We start from the raw sequence: 25,541 nt of genomic DNA on the forward strand, positions 1-25,541 counted from the left end.
GTACATATAGAAGCATAGATATAATGGGCTATATAACTTTGTATAGTTTGTGAGTAAGACCACGGGATTCCATCGATTGATTTTGATTAAAAATGGCTTTTTCTTTTTAATCAGAAGCTCATAACTGCAGAAGCAAAAAAAGTTTTCTTATCATTTTTTTAAATAAATTTTTCAGATCTGACGGTGGCTTCCTACCTCTACATTGCACACAATGTATATGGATTTATCAAGATGCCTGATTAAATACAATAATAAAGAGATAGGATAATATGGAATAGGGGTACTTGTGAAGATAGAGAAAAATTATTATATAAAATTAACAATTACGTTTTTATCTGATTTCAATTTTTATTAAGCTTGTTCTATTCCTAAAACAAGATGCTACAAACAATTGCATCTATGTTATTGCGCATTAAATATTTTTAAAAAATTTTCAATGATATTATATTCAATTTTCCAAACAGCACTAAAAAGCTATTAAAATTTACAACTGAATATAAAATTAAAAACATTTCTGTGTTTTTTGAATGCAATGGTAAAATTTAGATTTGTACACAAATGCAAAATAGTAAATTTTATAAAGTAATTCTTTTCAATCTTATAAATTACTCTTCTCTCGTATTATACTGTACATTTTTTATTGTATAACAACAGCTACATTAACAATTAAAAAATTTGTTCTATTTAGTGGTTGGGAGATACCCTAAGTGTTTAAAGATGCGTAATTTAGGAAATCATGAAATAATAAAACAAGTATTCTTAAAAAAAAGAAATCAAATCATAAATTTATAATGTTTCAGTATGATTAAAATATGTGTTATATTTACATATCAAGGAATTAAAAACTTGTGTAATTGAAAGAAACTGTATGCCAAAACGTTTAAAGCAGTTTTTAACCTATCAAGAATGTATACAATAAAAAGCCAAACAAACAGCAGGTGGTGATATATATTATAGATTCATTAAACAGGCGGTCAGTGGTTGTTCTCTCACACGAAACAAGAAGTGTGTCAGCTGTACTTTAGTTGGTAAGGTATCCAACATAACGTACTGGTAGTGTTGCTGCCCGACTTTTGGTAAGGCTGCAATCTCAAACGGGAGAGCAGCCCTCCCAAGATGTGAGGGCGCTGCGAAATCAAAACAAGGTATGGTAGCCGTTCCGTTCGGGACTGCAGCGTCATCAACGTTCTCTCAGTGTAGTTATTAAGAAACATAGTAAAGATGAGGATTTATTTACAATTTTTCTTATAATCATCAATATTTGTGAAATTTTTTATAAAAATCTGTTTTTTTTTTTTTTATCAAAACTAGCAAGCAAACCATTATTGTTAACAGTTAGTTAAGTGCGCCATTATACGACACGTTTTAAAGAAAGATGCCGTTTCTTACCATGAGCTATCAGCTATTTGTTAAAAATTGCGCTCATATGATGACAATATACTTACCAGCTTGTTAGTATTTTCTCATTCTCCTTCTACCTTTCTCATTAGGATTAACAAGAGCGGAAATCGTAGGGCATACTCACACACACACACAATAACTAATAATCATCTAATTATATTTTACCTTCTAGTACACTCCGTGAGTAGAGGACAAAGTACAAACATGAGCGCCTGATGGACGCAGTTGTTCTATGCTGGTGTCCAAGTCGCGTATAATGTTTTTCTTAAGGAGGGCACAAAGTGAAATTTTGCGCTCAGTAAATCTCTTTGGGCTCTGGCAGAAAAGTATCTTTGGCCCGGAGGGTGCAAAAAATTTTTCTGCCCGTGGGCCCAAAGTGATAACAAGGGCGCAAAGCGGCAGTTGCACTTTGTGCCCATGGTAAGAAATGTAAGATTTTTAACGATTTTTTAACATAAATTTAAATTTATACTACTTAATTGTTTAAATAAAGCTACTTTATTCAATGTATGAAAAAATTTCAAACAAAAACAGTTGAAAGTTGGAAAACTTATATACTTAACACATTTTTCATATTTTTTTAAGACATAAATCAGTCAGTTGGTATTATTAAAATTAATTATTATTCATACATTTTTTTACTTCTTTTATAAAAGAGTCAAGTGGTGGCAAATAGGGTTCCGTAAGTTTTAATAAAGTAATTTACATAGTAGTCTGACACCCTTTTCATTCATCTGGCCATGTTGTTGCTGCAAAGAAGAAAAAAATGAATTTAAATCCTCATAACATGCTTAAGCTTAAATATATAGTCATGCAAAAAGGTTTGACATCTTATAAAAAAATACAGACCTTTGTACCGCATATCTGTAGCCATCGTTGGGCATTTTGCTGTTTCTGATCGCTAAAATATAATCATGTAGAAATTAATTAAAACTTTTTGAGTAGTGTCAGAATTAATAATATATAATTGAATACAGTTTATTACAATGGTACGAAAAGTTAACACTTTAACGATTTCAAATAGCAAATATGAATATTAAAAAACACAGTCGATTCTTCTTAAAAAAAAAAAAAAAATTAACTTCACAAATATAACTCTATTCATAAACTATATCATCCAAACGTTAAAAAAAAAAAAAAAAGAAAAAAAATTGTAAAGGACCTGAATGCATTTCAAATAAAAGAAATTAATACTACAAATATATAAAACCACTGGTCAGTGGGCGCTTAGGTACCTAAGTATAAAGTTATGTTTCTGTGTTGCAAAAAATATGAATGGAATTATACCTTCTATGAAACGATATTTTAAAAATTCAATTCAATGTATCAAAGGTGGTGCTATTACTTTTTAAATAAGAATATTTAATAATCAAGTATGGTTACAAAACAGTTTTTTTTATATTATTGAATTAATAAATTGTAAAAAATATGTCGTACAAATAAGTAAGAGAATATTATCTTTGAGGTAGAATACACCTGTTTCAAATACGTTGTGAGCGCACGCCACTTCATGTTACATGTGTATGCTCGAGCTCATAAGCAGGCAGAGCTCGTCTGCACGCTGTAAAATATGATCGTGAAGCACTGCGTTAATATTGTGTGTAGATGACTGATTGGGATTTATTAAACTATTTTTATGAAGTAAATCATTTACTACTTGCTTTTGCCAACCTCTCCTCTGCCTGCCATATTATAAGGTCTTCATGTTATAGGCCTGCAACTGCATTTCACTGTGTGCATAGAGGTTGGTTTTATTTTCTTTTGTTAACGATATTCTGTACGATTAAGAAAAGACTGTATTCGAGTGAAAGATATCTGAAGAAGCCAGAAGTCATGAGATGGGGGATGGTTTACTCGATAAAGTGGTCAGCGTTCAGCCTCAACTTGGCGTTAACTTGCCAATCAGGAAAGACGAAGTTAGTTAACAAGACACTACAGTATTCCTTTTATTATTTTATTTTTGTTGCCATGGGTGTACAAAATAATGCGTTTTTATCATTGTCCCAGGTAGTATATAAGATTGTGTGAGTAGGTTGTCACATGCTCGCCTGGCCAGCTGCTCCTGTCAGCGTTGCTGTAGGTAGTATGGCAGCCAATTTTTTTTTGTTTCAATTATAGAGAAAAACAATTTAAACCTGTTTATAAAAATTTCTGATAAGAATTTGAACTTAAGTACATTGCACCAAGGCAAGGTTGTCAAAATGACACAGATAGAAGATATTATACAGCTTACAACTAAAACTGGCACCGAACATAAACTAGGTTTGCAAAATTAATTTTCTTTGTTCACGTTTAGCTGACAGAAAGCGCTAATGTGCTCGTGATATTATTTTAATCTTTAACAACAGTATAACATATATAATGTAGTTATTTGAAGAGGATTGAGCCTCTAATCCTCCTCCATCACCCACTAATTTCTTTAAAATACCTTGTTATCCGTTTGTTTTCTTGCTATTTTTTATATTTCATTAAATTCTTCACGCATCCCCCTTAAATCTCTCTCCATAATCCTCCATCACCCACCCATTCCTCAAACTTTAAACCGTTTCGTGGTCAAGGATTTTCCCCAAAGTTAATTAGTTTATTATTGAATGTCTTGAATTTTGATATCTTTTGAAATTTTTTAACTTTGAAAACCGATTTTCACATTTTGCACCAATTTGTTTAATTTAATGTTTACTGTGAATTTTCATCTTTCTATTTATTTGTTCCTTGTGCTGTTGCATAATTATAACCAATACTGTGTTGTAGAATGTGCCACTTTTTTCATACCGTTTCGTATTTCATTGTCTAATAATTAAGTGTATATGTTATGTGATGTTTAAATAACACAGTTAATACAAAAAAGTTTGTTTATCAAAAATTTAGCAGCAAAAGTCTTTCGTTTTTCATTCATATGGTATTATAAAAGAATTAATTTTACCTTCTCCTATAACTAATAAAAACGAAGCAAACTTTTCATTGAGCAATCTTTGATTTTTGTTTAATTTAAAAATATTAAAGTGTTTCCATGATAAGAGTCCTTCACAGTTTTTCTATAATAGCTGATATGAAGTTATTTTTTAAATCCAGTAAAATTTTTCTGTAGTCTCCGCCTAATATCATTGTTTTTTTACCAAAATGTTAATACGTTTAATTTATTATTTTGAAAGCTTTCTTTGAAATAATTGACACTTTATTTCATATTCTAATATGTACCTCTTTTAATTTTTTTGTCCGATTCACGTTCTAAAAATACTGTTTTAATCTTATTTAAATCTAAAGGTAATCTAAAAATTCTGAAATTTGCCATACCTCCTGGTCACTAAATAAAAGAAATTCTCCACTAATCTCCCACAGTTTTTAGAAAAATCCTGGTGGCCCCCACTGACCACCTCATTTTTCTGAAAAATCCAGAGGCCCCCCGCTGCCTCGCACAACTTTCAGAAAAACGTATCCATAGGCCCCTACTGACCCCCTACATATTTAAATAATACTTTGTCTTATTATGATGAGGTCTTAATTTTTTTTAAACTTTTAATTTCCTACACAATAGGTAAAAACTTTCGTTAAAAGATTTATTAAGTTTCTACTTTATCTCAAATAAAATGTTCTTGTGCAATTCACATAATTAAGATGTTAAGCAAATTTCCACCTACCTATGGGGTATTGCTAATGGCTTGCTGGTGACTTTTTATTGGATTTTTAAAAAGTATGTTAATGATATTGTAGAGAAAGTAGAATTCTACTATATGATAAAATTATACTAATGCAATATGCAATTGATCAATCATTTGAATATCTAAATCCTGGCTCTTGCCATTCGTCCTTTTTTTCACGAAAAAGCAATTTAAATAATTCAGTAGAGTTTACAGAATTATTTCGTTTTTTTTTGTATTTTTCAAGCAGTTCATATACTAGACCAAAAAATTTGTCATAAGCTTTTTAAGTATAAGTTAAAAATTTGTACTTTTCAAAAAGGAATTTTTTGTTCTACATTTCAATCTTGAAATCATTATTAGAAAAACTTGAAGATAAAACTATTCCGTAAAATTTGTTAATTTAATACAATTTTATTGCATTAAAAAACTTTTTTGAAACTATATTTTTTATTTCTAATTTATTATCACGATTAACTTGAATGAAATGAATCCATTTTTACTTTTGCATCTTAATAAAGCAACATGCAATAAACCTTGCAAGAATAATTTTATTTTAAAGGTGAACCGTTTTTGTCAAAACTCTGGTCGTGAGATTTATTTATTTATTTATTATGAATGGTCATTGAAAATACTAATACTATAGGAAATTTCATTTGGTACAAAAAGAAGGGTAATGAAGATTTATTTACAGTATTTAAAGTTATCTGTAAAATAAAAAGTGTACTTTTGATTTTTGCACCAGTTAAAACTTCAGCTGCAATGCTATGTTTAAATAATTTTATAATATATAATCTTGTGCCATTAGATAAACTATCAGCAACTTAAAAATTTCTAATTAGCATTACAATCGCTTTTGTTTATAAATTTAGCTCATGAGGTGGTTAACCTTCGTAAATATTAATAAAACTTTAAATAAAAAATTTGTCAATATCGTCGTCAGACTTATCAATCCTTTTATAAGTTCTATGCTATAGTTTGTGTTTACTTCTCTTGTGAATGATTTAGAATTTTGTTGTTTTGAAAAGAAGTGAAAATAACATTATATGTCGAACAAGCATAAATTATCAGTTTTAAATGTTTAATAATATTTGCATGATCTTATTTTTCTTCTTCGATTTTTAAGAATAATTATTAAAATTCTGGGTTTTACAGCAAATATTATCTTTTTTTATTGTATAAAAATATGATTAAAGAAACGATAACATATAACTTTTAGATATAATCATACTTCTATTACTCTTTCTTAAAACTGTCAGAATTTTACGGAAATCTCAAAATGAGTGTCTATATTACATAAATCACGCAAAGTTCTGTCGATTATTTATTATGCTCGTTTTAAAATCATTGAGGCCTCATTCCAAATTATTAAATATTCTTGTAATTTTTTTCTTTTCTATTTCACATCGATAAATCAACTGTCAGTATTATTCAAATCCAATGGTAAACGAAAAGTTTTTTAGCTGTTTATTCCTTAGGAAGTAATATTAAGGTATCACAAGTCCATGTTATCAATAAAATTTACTTAAGAAGAGAAATAATTTAATATATCATGGTTTTGTACAGGAATATTTTTTTAAACCATCAGGATCATAAATAAAGATATTTCTATTTTTTTCTCCGTATACCGTCTTGAAAGTTTTATTTAATCTGGATTTGATTTACCGTAAATATTTTAAAACATTTCTGTATGAATTGCAATTTACTTATAATTATTATTTTTCTTTGATTGACTAATTGCAGAAATCGGTAAGCTTAATGATTTACAAGATGTATCTTTCGATAACAAAATTAGATTTCTGTGTAAAAGAGCATGGTTATGTTTATTAAGAATAAAATCTTCCCTAAAATGATCTTAACATTTTTCTCAAATTTTATTACTTTGTATATTCTTCGTAATAAAAAACCAAGCTAAAATTTCTGGAGTTAATATGTTGACATAAAAATACTACCTTTTTAAAATAAATCATTGATTTATGACTTACAATTAATTAATCTATAGATTCAAAATTCAATCAAAGACTAAATTCATTGTTCTTTTGTTTATTCTGGGGGATTGGCGCATGGAGCGAGCAGAGGGCGTTAGCCTCACTAGTATATATGTGTGTGTTAACCCAATATCATTATTGATTACCTCCACCCTTCTGGCCCCTCACTGCTCCTTAATTTGTTCTTGCACCTGCTTGCCACCTCTTATTGTCTTTTCACGCTTTTCTTGCCCCCTCATTGGCCTTATTCGTTGCCTTTAAACTCGTTTTTACGCCTGCTTGCCCCCCCCCCCCCCTACTCATTGTCTTTTCACGATTTTCTTTCCCCCACCTTAGCCCCTTCTTATAAGGAGTCAAAACTTCGTTTATTTACATGTAAGATTTTTAACTAGTACAAACTGAGTCAATGATTCCATGTAATATTAACCGAATGTAGTATATTTTTATCTGCTTTTTTTATACCACCCATGACTTAAATAGACAGGTGCGTTGATCTTTTTTGTTGTTGTTTTTATGTAGATGCGTATATGAGATGTTGTACATATATACATGTAATTATAAAATTCTATACTATGGTAAAATGATAATTACAGTGGAGATTATCGCTAATCAGTCTTTTTGTGAAATCATGAAAATGTGCCCTATATTAAAAATGAAATTCGTAATATAATATAAAAATCAAAAGTACTCCTTAAAAATATTGCAACACAAAAAAGTAGCAAGTAATTAGAACTTTGAGGATAAAATATAATAAAACTATTAAAAAAATTTTTGTCTGTCTAAAAAATTTCTAAACTATGTAACGTGGACTTTTACTTTTTTTCATACATAATAATCATAGTAATATAATCATGAAAATGAATGTATATATATATAGGGACAAGAAACTTTTCTGCAGTAATGTAAAAAGTCAATTGCCCCATGAAACATGGCAAGACAGAGAATCAAAACAAACAATGACAAAGTCACTGTATAAATGATTGAAAAGTTTCGATCCACACAATATTTTTTACCTCAGTGCAATTTTCATTTTTGTTTTGTATGACAATACCATCCTTTGCCATACATTCTGATGAGGCAACATATAATTGACCGTATAAAATCAATGATTTCTTAAAATATAGTCCTACCGTATTAAAAGTTTGATCTTATAATTTATTTGTTGTCATTGCAAAAACTTTAACTAAAAGAAAATGCTTTCTGTATAAAACAAATAGAAATAAAGGTATATTTAAAGTATTTAAGGTAATTGTGGTAAAAAAACTATTTGTTTCATTTTTTTACTAAATATTATTTCTACCTTAATATTAAATTTAAACACCTTCACTATTTTTAACATTGTGCGAATACATAAACCATTAAATGTACTCAAATTTTTTGTTAACGTAATGACTACTCTAATTTTCAAATTTAGTTGATAAGGTAGTAGACCTTTACCTATTGTTCCGTCGGCACAACGTACCATTCGAGCCTAAGCTTTTGCTTAATAGCTCGGGACTCGCACTGGACGTGTAGGTGCAACGCGGGGCTAAAAGGTTTATTTTTCTTGTCTGAGTATTTGAAAGGGGGTGAGGGCGATCGTTTCGATTAAATCGACGCGATTGTCGAGCAATAATGCGATGTATTTGTTCGCGGCGTGCCTCGAATTTATCGAGGATACTTGGTGTGATGTGTCGTATCGTATCCCGTTCGTGATCTAGAGGTTACCAGTACCGTAACGAGCAAAGGTAGTTACGCTCTAGAGGTAACGTAAGGGGGAAAATGCTTTAAGTTCGTGACTGGTCTAGGATCCACAAGTACCATCCGGGGTAAATGCGATTGTCCTAGACCTTACGTGAGGAGTAATTAGTCTATTTAAATTCGTAGTGCGATATTCACCGATACCGAATTTCAAACCGAGAGAAAAAGGAAAAACTTTTACTTTAATATTACAATTTGACTTACTTTTATTTCTGGTTTAAAGTATACAGTGGAGCGAACCAGCGCGAGGTATCCGAGATCGAAGCTTTGAAACCGCACTCGTGGCGGACCGTGAGATGGCAGAGGTCTAGCTGCCTAGTCAACCATTCGAGGGTGAAATTAAACTCTGACTGTACCTTGCTTCGCAGTAGACTGGGTTGTAGCAGAGGCGGACTCTTACTACTCAGTCTACTTTGAAGGGCTATCGTCGAGCCGAGTCGAGTCGAGTTGAGTCGAACTCCGAACTGCGAACTAATTTTTCTCTGGGCCTCCAGGCCTTTTTATTGCAAAAAGTGGACCTCAGTCACGCGCTGGCTCGAAAATCGCAGGAAAACTTGCCAGAGGAAAATTTTGAAGAAAAGATAACAGCCAAAAATCTAATTGGCTAGAACTGCTCTAGTTTAGCTACTCGGAAATTGGCACATCCCACATCTGGCTTGTTCTCCTCTATGCGCCAAGAGAAGGGAAGGTGATCCACTTTGTCATGCCCTTCCTTTCTCTTTTACATCAAAAAGTTACAAGATTTTATCATAACTTAATATTAACATTGAGATGTGGTATTATCATTATTAACGAATAGTAAACATTGTTCATCCATTCCATCGAGCCCAATTTGAAAAGAGCGGTGAAAAACGCTTAATATTTAGGTTTGATTAAATAGATGTTCAGTACCTCGTGGTATTAATAATAGTCTTAGTAGTAGTTAATTTTAGATATTAATAACTATAATAACTGCTAGAATTTCCGCTAGTTACACCTGTACACGTGAGCATTGATCGGACTAATAAATAATCATCAATGATTAATTAACAATAGCGGTTTCTGTGGTTAAAATACTATTGTTTTTTTTTATTAGTGAACTATTATATTGTTAACTTACTTAGGTTTATGGATAGTTTCCATTCGTTGTTAGTTGTAAATGTATTTCGAAATGTTAGTAGAATTTTGTCAACTATGGTCTTCTCTGCTTGTTGTAGGAGAGGAAGTCGGCTCAGGATGCCCTGGGGAATCGGGAATTCCGTTACTCATGTTGGGGGCAAGAGTGACTCTCTCTCGACATCTCTGTATCAGGAAAAGGGGGAAGTGCCATGACTTTCCCGTTTTCCTTTACATTTGAAACAGTGACAGTTTTTAACAAGATTACAATTTAGGCCATTGCAGTATGTTTATGAAATTGTTAACGCGATACAAAAGGGTTGTACAGTTAACCATGAGCCTGTGAACATGAATGGTAAAAATCGGATAATTCTTTGAAAGTCAATAAGATTGCTTTCGTAGGCTTATGTAATATTGTTGCTGGCTAATGGTGTAGCGTGCACAGGTTGTATTAGTCATATTCTATGGGTCTTAACTCTAAGTTATCCTGGTTTTTAACATACTCAATCTATATATACTAATATCTAATATTAAATCTTAGCGCAGCTATTCCCAGTTAAGTTCTTTAAAGGTATTATTTTACGCTTTGAAAAGTACTTCATTTGATTTCTTTTCCGGTCAGCATGGGCCAGCGTGTATGTATGTAAGTCATGCATGGTCGTAGTACCTTAGCTACGAGCAATCTTGTCGGTGATTCACCTCTTTGCAGATGCACATTGGCCCCTGCGTTTCGTGTTATAAAATCGGTACGGAAAGGTTTGAAGAAAGGGGGAAAAAAAATTAATGTGGATACACCGATGTTACAATAGCTAGATTTGGAAACTTTACTAAAACAATGAAACTTATTATCACTTCGAAAACGAAAGCTATGCGAATCATAAAATTGATGTTGTAAAAGTTGTTTCAGAAGAAAACATAGCAGATATTTTCATCAAAGCTTTAGATAGAAAAAAGTTCGAAAGACTAAGAAATTTGTTGAATGTAGTTTAAAATACTAAAATTGAGATTCTAATATAAATTTAAGGAGGGGCTTAGAATATAAGTAAATTTACATTAGATGCGTATGTAGTGACATATATTATGTGGCATGGTCACTGTGAGTGCGAGATGATGTGTGTGTGCCTTGTAATTTGTACAGTCATGCATGTGAGAAAGACAGAACATAACCGTTGCCACGTATGCATGCTCTCATATAGTCTCTCGGTACAAGGAGATCTTGTAATCCTACTTAATCATTATTTCTAGTAATAAAAAGATTGTCTTAAGTGTTAATAAGGTTATATTATTGATCCACTACTTTATAGTATATTTATTTAATAGGAACTTTTAGATACGAAGCATCAAAAACGATTTAAGAATCTTCAAAAACATATTATCTACATCTGAACTTTATTATTTAAAATTTTTAGACATAATGTAAAAGATCAACTAATTTTTTAAATAATATTAAGCTGACCGATCCACAATACAATTGATTTGTTTCGTTTAATCATTCTCAATACGTAAGCATTTTATTCTCAAGTGATACCTTGTAGGCCAGGCTCTAATGATTTAATACAAAATGTTCTGATGACTATCAAGATTTTATTCGTTTGGATGAACTTAACAATTAAGATGTTAATTAATAACACAAGTGCCTATCACCTGGTGATCCGGGGTGCTTACTGGATACATTCAAAAACAAAAAAAAATTTTAACTTATAATACAAGCTCCTATCATCCAATGACCCTGGGCACTTACTGGCCACATTATTAAATAATAATATGTTAACGCATAACACTAATGCCTATCACCCAGTGACCCGGGGCGCTTACTGGCCACTCTATGAATTAATAAAATGATAATTAATAACCCAAGGACCTATCACCAAGTGACCCAGAGCACTTACTGGACACATTAAAAAAAAAAAAAAAAATTAACTCATAACACAAGCGCCTATCATCCAATGTCCCGGGGCGCTTACTGGCAGCTCTGAAAAATAGTAAAATTCTAAATAATAACCCAAGCTCTAATTGCCCAATAACATGGAGCGTTAACTGGCCACACTATAAAATTATAAATTATTAACTAATAACACGAGAGTCACCAGGTCATAGGCACTTATGTTATTTAAGATTTAATTATATCTTTTAGTGGCAAATAAGCGCCCTGGGTTATTGGGTGATAAGAGCTTGTGTTATAAGTTAACGTTTTATTATTATTTAATGTGTCCAATAAGCGCCCCTGGTCACTTGGTAATAAGCCCTTGGGTAATTAATTAACATTTTATCAATCCATAGAGTGGCCAGTAAGCGCCCTTGTACACTTGGTGATAGGCCCTTGGGTAATTAACTAACATTTTATTAATCTATAGAGTGTAGTAAGCGCCTGGGGTCATTGGATGATAGGAGCTTGTATTATGAGTTAATATTTTAATATTTCATGATGTGGCCAGTAAGCGCCCCCGGGTCACTTGGTAATAGGTCCTTGGGTAATTAATTAACATTTTATTAACCTATAGAGTGTCCAGTAAGCGCCCGGGGTCATTGGATGATAGGCGCTTGTGTTATTATTTAGGATTTTACTATTTATTAGAGTTACTAGTAAGCGCCCCGAGTCATCGGGTCATAGGTACTTGTATTGTTTAAGATTTTATTATTTCTTTTAGTGGCAAATAAGCGCCCTGGGTTATTGGGTGATAAGAGCTTGTGTTATAAGTTACCGTTTTATTATTATTTAATGTGTCCAGTAAGCGCCCCTGGTCACTTAGTAATAGGCCCTTGGATAATTAATTAACATTTTATCAATCTATAGAGTGGCCAGTAAGCGCCCTTGGACACTTGGTGATAGGCCCTTGGGTAATTAACTAACATTTTATTAATCTATAGAGTGTCTAGTAAGCGCCTGGGGTCATTGGATGATAGGAGCTTGTATTATGAGTTAATATTTTAATATTTCATGATGTGGCCAGTAAGCGCCCCCGGGTCACTTGGTAATAGGCCCTTGGGTAATTAATTAACATTTTATTAATCTATAGAGTGTCCAGTAAGCGCCCGGGGTCATTGGATGATAGGAGCTTGTATTATGAGTTAACATTTCAATATTTCATAATGTGGCCAGTAAGCGCCCCGGGTCACTGGGTGGTAGGCATTAGTGTTATGAGTTAACATATTATTATTTAATAATGTGGCCAGTAAGGGCCCGGGGTCATTGGATGATAGGAGCTTGTATTATGAGTTAAAATTTTTTTTTTTAATGTGTATAGTAAGTGCCCCGGGTCACCGGGTGATAGGCACTTGTGGTAATAATTAACATCTTATTTATTCATAGAGTGGTCAGTAAGCGCCCCAGGTTCCGAGTCGTTGCGTGATAGGCGCTGGTATGTATACATCATATATGTACATCAGCGATAGTTCACAGCTTGGCTGGTGGTGGCGCTGATAAAGAAGCGCTCTGAAGGTTGCGGTTGGCAGAAAATTTTTGACCATCGTGGGCAACACTGACCTGACAGGGATCGTACAATCTTTCTTGTACCTTGAAGTGTATACAGACATGTCCGTGTCATACATGGATTAATCTATTATTTTAAATCTGCTTTGTTATAAATTACTTAAAAAGAAAACTGTCTTGTCAACATGAATTATCTTATCGTCAAGAAAAAACTGAAAGTTATGATTGATTCAAGTAAGGTCGTTGCGCAAAGCGTCATTATAATTATATATTTAATTGTAAAGTTATCTGTTATATCATATAGTTAAATGTGTGGGGCATTTTAAGCAACGTTTCACCGTATAATACCATTTATGTTGGTCGTTAAAAAATTATTTATTTATTTATTTATGTCTTATTCAAAGTCTTTCAATAAAAATATAATTTAATGCATCGTAAAAATGATATGTCATACATATTTTTTAACTGTAAAAATGCTCATTTGTAAAGAATGTTAAGAAATAAAAACTTTTTTTTTTTACTATAAACTTTTTTTCTATTTATTTTTCCACACCGCTAAAATGGACTTTATACATACGAATAGTTATTAACCATTCCATTTATAGAACTAAGAGTACGATTACAAACTTGTTCCTATCAATTGTAGTTCAGTTTTTTTGTAAGTATTAAGTTCTTGGTACGCGAAGTTTTTGTTTTGTTAGCATTTATGATAAACTATGCGTAAAATGTTAGTTTTTATGTGTATATATTGTATCATTTCGTATATTTGTTAATAAAACTAATACGTACATAAATTTAAATTACATTTATTTACCATTCAAACCTACCGTGGATGTTTTGCATTAAGATGACTTATTTTATGAGTCAACTTATAAAGCCCTATTAAATTACGAAGACTTAGGTCTATTTCTATTCCGTTTTAAATTAATTTAAAAATTGGTACAATAGATGGACACAATATACATGTATGGGATGTATTATTAGGTAATAAATTTTGTCTATACATATAAGAATATTTAAATTATGTTGTTATTATTAGATACATTATAACTCATAATCAAAAATTTTTTCCAAACTATATTTTCCATATTTAAAATGTTTTCTCTATCGATTGAAACGAAAATTCTTTTTTTATTATTGCATCTCCCTTACGTAAGTTTTGATACATAAGATCATGCAAAAAAAAAACTGCAAGAAATCTTGCAAATTTTTTTGAAAGATTTCCTGCATAGTTATATGAATGTTGTATTGCAGCTGTTCTTGCATTATTTTATTCATGGTACCTTGCATTGATTTCGACCAATGGTGCAAAACATGGTACAATGTAATGGTCACTACGGTTGTTCCTATTGTTATCACAAAGGAAAGCAGGTTGCTGTTGGCAGAGGCCATGCCAGAGTGTATGACTATCGCCAGAAGCAGCTGCGAAATAAAAAAGAACATGATCGTCATGTCTTACAAACTAATAAAGGTGAAATAATAAAAGGGGTTAAGGGTCCCTCTCTCGTTTCACTTTTGTCTTCATTTGACATAATAAAATCATTTCCACCGGATTACTTACATAGTTAATTGCTTGGGGTTGCAAAATTGTTCTCCTCGGCTTGGTTTGATTCACAAAACTTGAATGAAATATACTACCTGGGCAACAAAGTAGATGTATGAAAAGGTCAAAGGCCAGTAAAGCTCCTGGTCTTTGGTTGATTTTTTGCCGGGACCGGGAGTACACCAGGTTGGGGAAAGGACGTTAGGAATTGAAGGGGTGCCGTAGAAGGTGTTAAAATAAAATGACACACAACACTGCACTTATTTTGAATAACATTAAACACAACCAAATTACTTTATTCGAGCAAATAATAAAAGGTACTATATGACCTAGAAATCACTATTGAGCGTATTGGATCAAATCATTTGAAAATAGAATTAGAAAACAATCGCAGTAGATGAGAACTATTCAACTAGTTGTGAACAGAGAGGTAAGTAATAAAACTGAATTTGCAGTGGTGTTCAAATAACCGAAAAGAAAAAGATGGCAGAGTTATGCCGGTATACGCGTGGGCAGCGCAACACGTAAAAAGGAGCTGCAGGAGCAAAGACGATGAAACACGTCTGTCCACTAGCCATGTACGAAGGAGACTTATCCGCACATCGCGTGTATCAGTGCACACGTTGCGCAGCGCTACACTCTCACCCATGCATACACACATGCATACATCTAGTCCTATAGTCACACGCTAGAGACTCCTAAATACAATGCAGTTAGCTAAGGCGGTCTATATTCCGTTTAATGCGCCCAACAAAACCCGATAAAGATCTTGAATTTTAAACAGTAGATGAGTTTAATAAGCGATTGATGTCTACAAAAGTTCTATGCGAAATAACTAGGAGACCGCAATCAGTAATAAATAAACCAAAGCGGATTCAAGAATTTTGCACTTTACTATTCCATACCTTGTCTGACGGGCTTGTTGGACAATAAGTGTGTAAAACATTGGAATACGTTTATTGTAGGTTTAAGTTTACTTTTAAGAGAAAAAATTTCTCCAGAGCAATTTTTTGGTGCCAAATTAGCTTTAAATGAATTTCTAAGTGGCGTTCCAAAATTGTACGGAAAAAAATATATGAAGTTTAACATGCATTTGTTAATGCATTTACCAGAATACGTGATAAATTATGGAGCCTTGTGAGCATGGTCAGCATTTCCATTTGAGGGCTTCAGTGCTGTGATATAAAATTTATTTTCCGGTACTCAATGCGTTTCAGAACAAATTTGTAGAGCGTATTATAGACTAAGATATCTTAGAAATAATGCCAATATTTTTGGTAACCCAAATTGTAATAAAAAAACTGTTTCTTTTTTTATCAACTTAATGAATGGCTGTCATGTAAAAAACTGTGTAGAGTTCATACTCCTCATGGAAGACTTAACCGTATTTGGCAATGGAAAAAATGTTGATTTAACAAGGCTTCAAATTTTTGTTATAGAAGAATTTCTCGGTGAAACCATCGAAGTTAAATGCCGATCATTTAATCGATGTATTTTGCAGTAAAATTTGCAACGATTCTGGCAACGCGAAATCAATGCAAGATACAATGCATAAAATTATGCAAGAATAGTTGCAATACAATATTTATATAACAATTTTTTTTGCATGATCTTATGCATAAAAACTTACGTAAGGGATAGCTTGATAAAGCCACGGACAATTGACCTTGAGAAAATAATGGTTTTTCTAGAATAATCCCACATTATCAAAGCTTTGACCTTGAGACTCGTTTATAGTCATAGCAAATGCTACGACCCATGCGAATTGTTTTCTATATTAAATGAAAGGTAATGATAAATTATTTTTGGTATTTATTGTAATTTTTGTAATGAAAACTTAATTACCAAATTTTTCTCCCGTAATTATTTTGCCTTCTACGTTATACTTAACCAATTTAGTAATTCGCAATCGTGTACCGTTGCATAAGCCGTCTGATATTCAAAAATTTCAAATAAAGGCTACTATTGTACCTATTTAAAATTTATGTTCATAAGGTGGCAAGCCTTCACTTATATCGTTTAACATTTCTATGGATAAATTTATTATGATATTTTCATTCAATATATTAACATCTTTATAGGTTGCATTATCGATGCTGTATGACAAATACAGCATGTCGATCCAATGGTATTTCCTTTATTATTTCGAGTAGGCGATGTAAGATGGAGTACATATACGATAGACACAAATTTTTAACAAGAGCAGAAAAGCTTATGTTGCTTCAATATTTCTTTTATTAAACTTTTTATCGACCAAATAGTAAAATTTTTAGTCCAATACTCTATGCTGGAAGATTAACGCAACAATTTTTTTTGCATGCATAGATTATGATAGAAAGCAATAGAATAAATTTTTTTCGCAATAACTGAAAAATTCTAAGGATTGAATGTTATCAAGGATTAATAGATCACATAATGGGTAGGGCCTTGAATAACTCTAAAAATTTTGAAAATAATAAAATTGGAAATATTTTTATTTCACATACATCGGTAGTAGTAGGTGTATGCAGAACACTATCAAGAAGATTCAATGGTAATAATGCGAAAGCTTAGACGATCTGATTTTTTTTATCACCGTAATGTTTAACCCTAAATAAAAATAAGCAAAGCAAATTTTGAAAAACTTTTTTAAAGGTACCATTCCAAATGATATACCGAATATAACTGTTATATTATTTCATACAAAATTAAAATTAATTTCAGACGATATAACTAAAAACAATATTTTTGGAAAAGTTGTTGCTTACGTTTATACCATTAAATTTTGAAGAAAAAGAATGCCTCATTCGCATATTATTGTAACATTGCATCCAAACAATAAATCATATACTACTACAGACATAGATAAATATATTTCAGCGGAAATTCCTTTTGATTCACAAATGCAAAAATTAGTTACAAAACGTATGCTCCATGGACCTCGTGGTGAAGATAGTCAATGCCTTACCAGTTATCAAAAAATTTGGACAAAAAAGTTTCCGAAAAAGTTCACTTATCATACAGTTTTTACCAAAAATAAATATCTAAATTACAAAATAAGTGACAATAGAAAAAATTCCAGTTTATAATTCAATGGTAGTACCGTACAATCCATTTTTATTAACAAAATATATTTGTCACATAAATGTGGAGAATTGTGCATCCTGTCGAAGTATAAAGTATATTTTTGATTATGTTCATGAAGGAGGAAATAGTGCATAACGTTAAATAACGAAAACATATACGAGTGATAAAAAGACAATGTAGAAATTTTTGATGAAATATCAGAGTATGTAGATGGCCACATTTTCAACCTCATGGAAGCAGCATGGCAATTGCAAGAGTTCCGTCTGTGTGGACGTCAGCGATGTTTTACCAAGTGTATCACGCACGTAGTCTATGACTGAAGAACTGAAGCACCGCGCAACGGCAGCATCAGTGTATACATAATAGTTATGTTAATAATTGTTTTAAAAAAAGATTTATTTATTTTTCATTACATGAACATAGTTATTAAGCGATTTTTATCATAAATTTTTTTTTACGTTTTCATTACAGTAGTTACTTGTAAAGTTTTCACGCTAAAACTGACGCGCTGTACCGCGGTGCTTTAGTTCTTCAGTCATAGACCATGTGCGTGATACACTTGATAAAACAACGCTGGTGGACGTAGTCATTCTGTATTTAATTTATCAGTATATATTTAAAATATACAAAAAAAATAGTTTTTTTGTTAAAAATAAGATCTTTAAAGCAATAGAAAGCTCTGAAACAGCATTAACTGCTTCGTTTGAATCAAATGAAATAGATAGTTTCGCAAAAATTACATACGTGAATGTTCCTGAATATTACTGTTTTAATTCGTCAGTAAAAACTTGGGTTAAAAAAGAAAGAGTTAGACGTAATTCAACAATAAATCGACTTAATATAGTTTCACCTCAGGACTTTGAGTGTTTTTTTTAAAATTGATTTTAAATTGGGTGAGTGGAGCTAAATCTTTTAAAAGTTCAAAAATAGTTGATAACATACATGACAGAATGTTTAGATATACTGCTACTGCTGAAGGCTAAGTTAAACACGACTCTAAAATATATAAAGAATCTTGTAACTTCATGCTGCCATATTAACTGAGAAAACTTTTCACATGGTTTTGAATATCCGAAAACGTTTGTGGTAAGTTTATTTGGGAATCACCCTAAAAATTTAATATTCAAGATTCAAAAGACGATAAACAAAATACTATGTTTTATTACATTTAAATGAAATCTTCAAGTTTCAAGAAAATTGATGTAAAGGTTATGGATCAACAGAACCGAATGAAACAGTAAAATCTGAGAGTATTGAGGACAATAAAACTGTTATTGATTAAGAAGCAAATTTTAAGGATTTATTTGCTACGTAAATAGTGCTGAAAAAATAATTTTTAATAAAAATAGTAACAATGATACAAAAATATATTTTATTAATGGTCCAGGAAGTTCTGGAAAAATATTTTCATACAAAACATTAATTTTTTTTTTGTTTGGCCAGGAATTGCTTTGATTTTATTACCTAAAGGAATGACAAGCGATAGAACATTTTGAATACCATTAAATGTATATAATATTGCAAGTTCTTTCTTTGAATACAAAGCTGATTGAAAAAAAGTTACGGGAAGTAAATGTAATTATTTGGGACAAAGCTTCAATGATCCCTAAAAATTTACATTTGGAAATAGAAGATAGACTTTGAAAAGTTTTATGCGATTATAATATTCTATTTGGTGGAAAATCATTTATTTTAGGAGGCGATTTTAGACAAAGTGATAAAGTATGAGTGTGAAAGTTCTATAATTAGTAAAACAATGAGGTGTTCATTTCTATGGAAACACTGTAAAATAATGAAAGCGAAAAGTAATATGCGGTGTACAAATTTGAAACTTTCATTATTGGTAATGGACATTGGAGGGAGGGAAAACTGATAATGTTTCTAAAAAAATTTATAGAGATGGTATAAATAGCTGCTTATACAAAGTAATTCTAACTACTCATAACGAACTTTCGTACATTTCAAATAATAAAATTTTGAGTTTTATTAAAGGAAAAGAACATACTTATAACAGCATAGATTTTGCAAAATATAAAGGTAGCGATTGCACAGATAAAAAAAATAAACATAAATTTTTCTATCGAAACTCTAAATAATATACATGAAGGATTACAGCTATATTTTTTAAATTTTAAAGTACATGCTATTGTTATGATGATAAGAAATGTGAATATATTTGATGGATTGTGCAACGGCAACTAGACAACGTAAAACAAAATTATTTAAATATAATTCGGAAGGAGAAATAATAACTGGTAAGAAATCTGGTTATAAAGTTTTCATTTCAAGAATCACGGTTAATACTGGTTATAATTCATTTTTAGTGATTATTATATACAGAAAACAATTTCCAATAGTTCTAGCTTCTTCCATGACAATTAATAAATCGCAAGATCAAAGTTTTGATAAATTAGGATTTTACTACAAAAGACCTTTATTTTCTCATGGTCAACTATATGTATTGTATCAAGATGTAAAAGTCCTGAGACTATATTTATATAAAGTGTATGGAGAACCAAGGAAACATTGAAAACATTGTATGGCAAAAAATTTTTTATTGCTAAAAATTTTATTGTTTGTTACTCAAGGTTTATTCCTTATAATTTCTTATTTTTCTCTAAAAAATTAGTTTTTTTAAATATATAGAATACATCTTGTAAATTAGAACCCTAACAAGTGAAAACATAAAAAAACTGATGTATCACGATACTGTATTTTTTAATTCTTCTATTAAAAAAAAAAATGCTCTTATTACAAACTTTTTCATGTATATTGTAACTTTGACATTTATCTTGAAAATTTTGAATTTTGGTAAAAAATTAATTTTACGAAATTGAAATACAAGACAGCTTCTAATTTCGTACTAGAAATTCTATAATGACAAAAATTGTCGTATATTTTTAAATCCTGATTTCATAATTATGAAATTTCTATACTTTTATTTTTTGTGCCAAATACCATATCCCTGCTACGTTATAATAATGTTGAATATTGATTGATAAATATTTTAATTCATACGATCGTACAGTTATGTACATTTTCCTTTTACAAAAACGACTTTCTACTGAAATCTTTATCTCTGAAAACTTTAACTCCAAATATAAGTTGTATTTCTCATTTAATAAAAAATTATGATACGAAACTATATGTTGTATGTATATTTTAAGTATATTATAATATAAAAAGCATTATGAAGAAACGTAAGCAAACTGAAAAACAATTGATTATTCATCCAACAAGTCCATCATTTTGTAAATATTAATTTTCAATTATACGTTGTTATTTAATTTATAAGTTTTAAACATTCTTGGGGGGTTGGGACGCAAAGCGTGCAGGGGGCAAAGCCCCAGTAGTGTATATATATTGTTCGATTTCAAAGGTTTTGGAAATTCCACGATTATGTTAAATATTAATGATGCTGACAAAATTTAAAAGATTAATGAAATTAAATTGTAAAAATGTGTAAGAGTAAATAAAATTCAAATAAAGTAACTTTTACTTGAAGAAGTGACACAATTAGAGTGAAAGTGCATTTTCACGAAGGAAATTTCAGGCGTAAATATAAGTTGAACTCAAAATTACGTTTTGATCATTTCTACGATTATTTACCATCTAAATTGAGATCGTTGGATTTATTATACGTGATAGAACCGAACGTTAGTTCTGCAACTGCTTATCCAATCTTTAAAGAGGAAAATAAATTTAAAGTTAGTGATATCTTAATAAATGGTATCAAATTAAGTTATTATTTAAAATACATTTATTTTAAAAGTCCAATAGGTGTAATTTAAAAATTACGCAAAGTTAAGAAAGGAGAGACAAACGTTACCTCGATTGTAGCGAAATAGAAATTAATAATAATCTTAATTTAAAAAAAGATTAAGCATCCAATTTTATTTGTTGATTTGAAAGATTATCTTGAAAATATGATAATAGTGAATACTGTCAGCCTCTTAGAGACGATGAAAAGTTTGAAATGTTTGAAGCAGTTATGTCTGTGCCAGACATTCAAAACTTAGATTTTTTATCTCCTCAAAGTACTGAAAAGGACTGGACGAATAAAGGCATTAAAAAGTTCAGTAACAAACTGGAGGCCCTAAAAAATTCTCGCGCTGATGCTACTGCTATGCAAATGGGTATATCATTGGAAAAATACTATGATTGTGATACTTATGGTGGTCACAATGTAATCTTGCCCATACAAGCAATTGAAATGAAAATTCTGTTATTGTTTGTAAGGAGCTCGCTCCTCATATTGCCATGGATTAATCTACAAGAAAAGCAGAACAAGCTGCTTTTAATCTGGGAGTGGTATCTCAAAAAAAGAAGCTTTGGTGGGGTTTCATTCAAGAAGATTTAAAGCAAGTTGGTTCTACTAATAATAAAAATAGTGACAATGGTTCTAATAAGCCTGGGTGGCTTAACAAGCGTAAAGCTACTAATTTAAATTATAATGATAAACGGCCTAAAAGTAACAAAAATCTGAATAAAAACACGAACAATTATCCATGCAGCAACTTATATTTCGACAATCTTAATCAGCCTGATTCCAATACGTTGAACAAACCTAGAGGCCAAAGTCCTAGTAACAAACCTTTAGGTAAGGAAGTTCTGTTTTTTGCTGCTTTTGGTGAAGGTATAGAATCTGTTAACGTAACAAATAAATCCATTGCTAAGTTCGTTGCAGACGCTGGCACTACTGACCATTTGATAAAATTAAGAATTATTTTCCAAACCTTTGAATATGATTGAAGCACTATTAAATGTGCTAACAGCAACTCAGAAGCAAACTTAGAATCAGAGGGAGTAGGAACGATCTTTGCAAAAAAATGACGGTAAAGTGATTGCTCTTAATGAAGTAATTTGTTCGAAAGATCTAGTTAAGAATTTTCTACCTTGGCATAAATTTATAGGGACGGGATTTGTGATTTATTCAGACAATGAAAAAAAGATATCATTGACTCAAAATCGAATAAACGTGTGATAACTGGTGTGTTAAAACAACTTTACGGGTCGATTGAGTTTAAGATTGATGAACTTATCAAAGATAGTAAAAAAAATTTATATGAATAGATTGTTGCATACTTGATAAAATATTTAGAAAATGGTCTGCCTAGATACATAACTTAAAAAGCAAGTGTGGCAATTAATAATGAAGATTTACCAGTCCGACAACTTACGTCTATATAAAGTGTAAGTACCATGTGTTATTATTTTTCTTATTCACAACTGACTCATACAATTATTAATAGATATAATTTTTCCCAATCGTAATTCTGATGGTTAACCAACTAGATAATATTCAGAAACATTATTTTCTTCACAAACAATATTTCCTCTCTGAAAGTAACTCTTAAGGAGGCTTTATATGCAAGTATAGCATAATTTTTTAATAATAATTGTAAATGTTTGTTTAAAAGTAATAATAAAGAAAAACTAGAATGTAAAACAGGGGGACTTGATGTGTTGTAAATAAATTATTAAAAAAAAATCCAAATTGCTTGCGTGCATATTATTTCATTTTAAAAAGACACTTATAAAAGTTGGAAATCCTTAAAGCTATTCATGTTACTCCAACTTTTCAAAGCTTATTATACTCCGTAAATAATTACAGATAAAGTCATCACTGAAAATTTGTTGATACAATTCATGTTTAGTGAGTTAAATGTAATTGTTTTACGAAAACGCAAAAAACGAGTGAAAACCAACAGTTTGTTATAAACAATTGTAGCTAACTCATGTATTACACATGTGTTGTATCATAAAATTTACAGTAATTACTCTATCTAAAATTCTTTAAGGAGTATAATATGTTTGAAAAGTTGAAATAACATAAATAGAGCTTTAAGGATTTTTAATTTTTATAAGTGTTTTTTAAAAATAAGATAATATACACGCAAGTAATTTGGATTTCTTAAAAATAACCTATTCACAACACATCAAGTCCCCCTGTTTTATATTGTAGTTTTTCTTTATTATTACATTTAAATAAACATTCATAATAATTATTGAAAACGTATGCCTTACTTGGATATAAAGCCCCTTCAAGAGTAACTTTAAGAGAGAAAATTTTGTTTGTGAAGAAAATAATGTTCCTGAATATTATCTAGTTAGTTAACTATCAGAATGAAGATTGGGAAAAATTATATCTAAAAATAATCGTATGATTCAGTTGTGAATAAGAAAAACAATAACACATGGTACTTACACTTTATATAGACGTAAGTTGTCGGACTGGTATCTCATCCTCTCTGGCCAAGCGGTAAGATGCTTGCCTGATAAACTGGTGGCTTGAGTTCGTGTCCTATTTAAGCCAATTTTTTTTTTTTTTTCCTATAACTGTTGATATTTTAGGTAATCGTTCTATTGATGTATCAATTGTAATCGTTGCATAAAATTTTTTTATTTCTTTTTCTTTCAGAAATCTCACCTAAGATCTCAGGCGAGATTTGTCAGAAGGGTAATATCTAGGTTAGCCTTGGATCGAGCTGTTCTAGCCACAGTTACTGAGTTTGACTTGGACACTAGACATTTGATGTAAAGACTGGCTTTTTAAATGGCTATATAACAGAGGATATGATTTAGCTAAAGTTTGAAAGCAAAAGGTTTGTAAACTGATTTTTTTTCATTTAACTTAAACAATCGTTTGTTTAAAATAAGATGTTAAATCATTTATTCTGTTTGTGTGGGTGACCAAAGGTGATTGAGGAGCTGTAGATACGCAAAACATCTGGGTGAGTGCTTGGTTAAAATTAATATTAAAAATTTATCAGCTACTTTTTATGATTTGTTTTCGAATGATTGATGGATTAGATGCATTAACTTGTGATTCCAAGTTTATTTCTTGAAAGTGATTGTATTAAACTTGATTGAGGACGTTCATCACACATAGCGTTTTCTGTACGATCTTCCTAAAATTTCAACAGGATGCTCACAATGATGTGAGAAAGTTACATATAAATTTTGAGATCGTTTCACTACATCATTTTTTAAATATTGAATGTTGAAAAAACTTCAATGTAACACGTAACCTTCTGGAGGAGTCACATAAAAAAGGAATTTATAAAAATATGGTATGTAGAATTTTTCCAATTTTTTTTGCATGACGCAATATCATAATACTGGTCTTATTTTCAATTTTCAGAGAGATCAACAAGTTACATTTGTAGTTAAATAAACAAACAGTATCTGACGCCTATACATAGGTATAAAAATTTATTCAAAACAGTTGCCAGCGCTGCCCCGTGCTCGCTCCCCCCTCACTGCACTCTCTACATTTCCCCTCTAACTGTGATGAACGTCCTTAAGCTACCTCATTGAAAAAGAAGTAGAAGAATATTATCTCTGAGGTAGTATACACTTGAGTATTAAATGTTGTGTGCACGCACCACTTCATGTTACATACGTACGCTCGAGCCCGTAAGTAGGCAGAGCTCATCTGCGCAACGTAGAGCACGTACATAATGTACTATATTAACATTATAAATTGCTGATTCAAATTTATTAAATGTTTTTTTGTTTAAAAGCTGTTATTAGAATTAGTATATTATTATTTTTTTTAATCAATAATAGTTTTTCTAATCTCTGGCAGTTGATAAAAAATTTTGTGAAAACTGCTTCGGATTTGTTATCTCGTCTGG

General features: G+C 30.9%; 1 protein-coding gene across 1 annotated transcript in view; it reads right to left on the reverse strand.

The window, feature by feature from the left end:
- Positions 1-2,127: 2,127 nt before the first annotated feature.
- Positions 2,128-25,541, reverse strand: part of CARPA (Carbonic anhydrase-related protein A) — a 676,873-nt gene continuing 653,459 nt past the window's right edge. Inside the window, exons 8-9 of the mRNA XM_089595651.1 lie at positions 2,251-2,302; positions 2,128-2,150 (exon numbers count right to left, since the gene is read on the reverse strand). Of these exons, the coding sequence (XP_089451777.1) occupies positions 2,128-2,150; positions 2,251-2,302 (75 nt within the window). The remainder of the gene's footprint in view (positions 2,151-2,250; positions 2,303-25,541) is intronic.

The sequence above is a fragment of the Copidosoma floridanum genome, unplaced genomic scaffold, assembly GCF_036245765.1.
Source record: "Copidosoma floridanum isolate Cflo_tuat_1 unplaced genomic scaffold, Cflo_Japanese_pri ptg000026l, whole genome shotgun sequence".
Taxonomy (NCBI): domain Eukaryota; kingdom Metazoa; phylum Arthropoda; class Insecta; order Hymenoptera; family Encyrtidae; genus Copidosoma; species Copidosoma floridanum.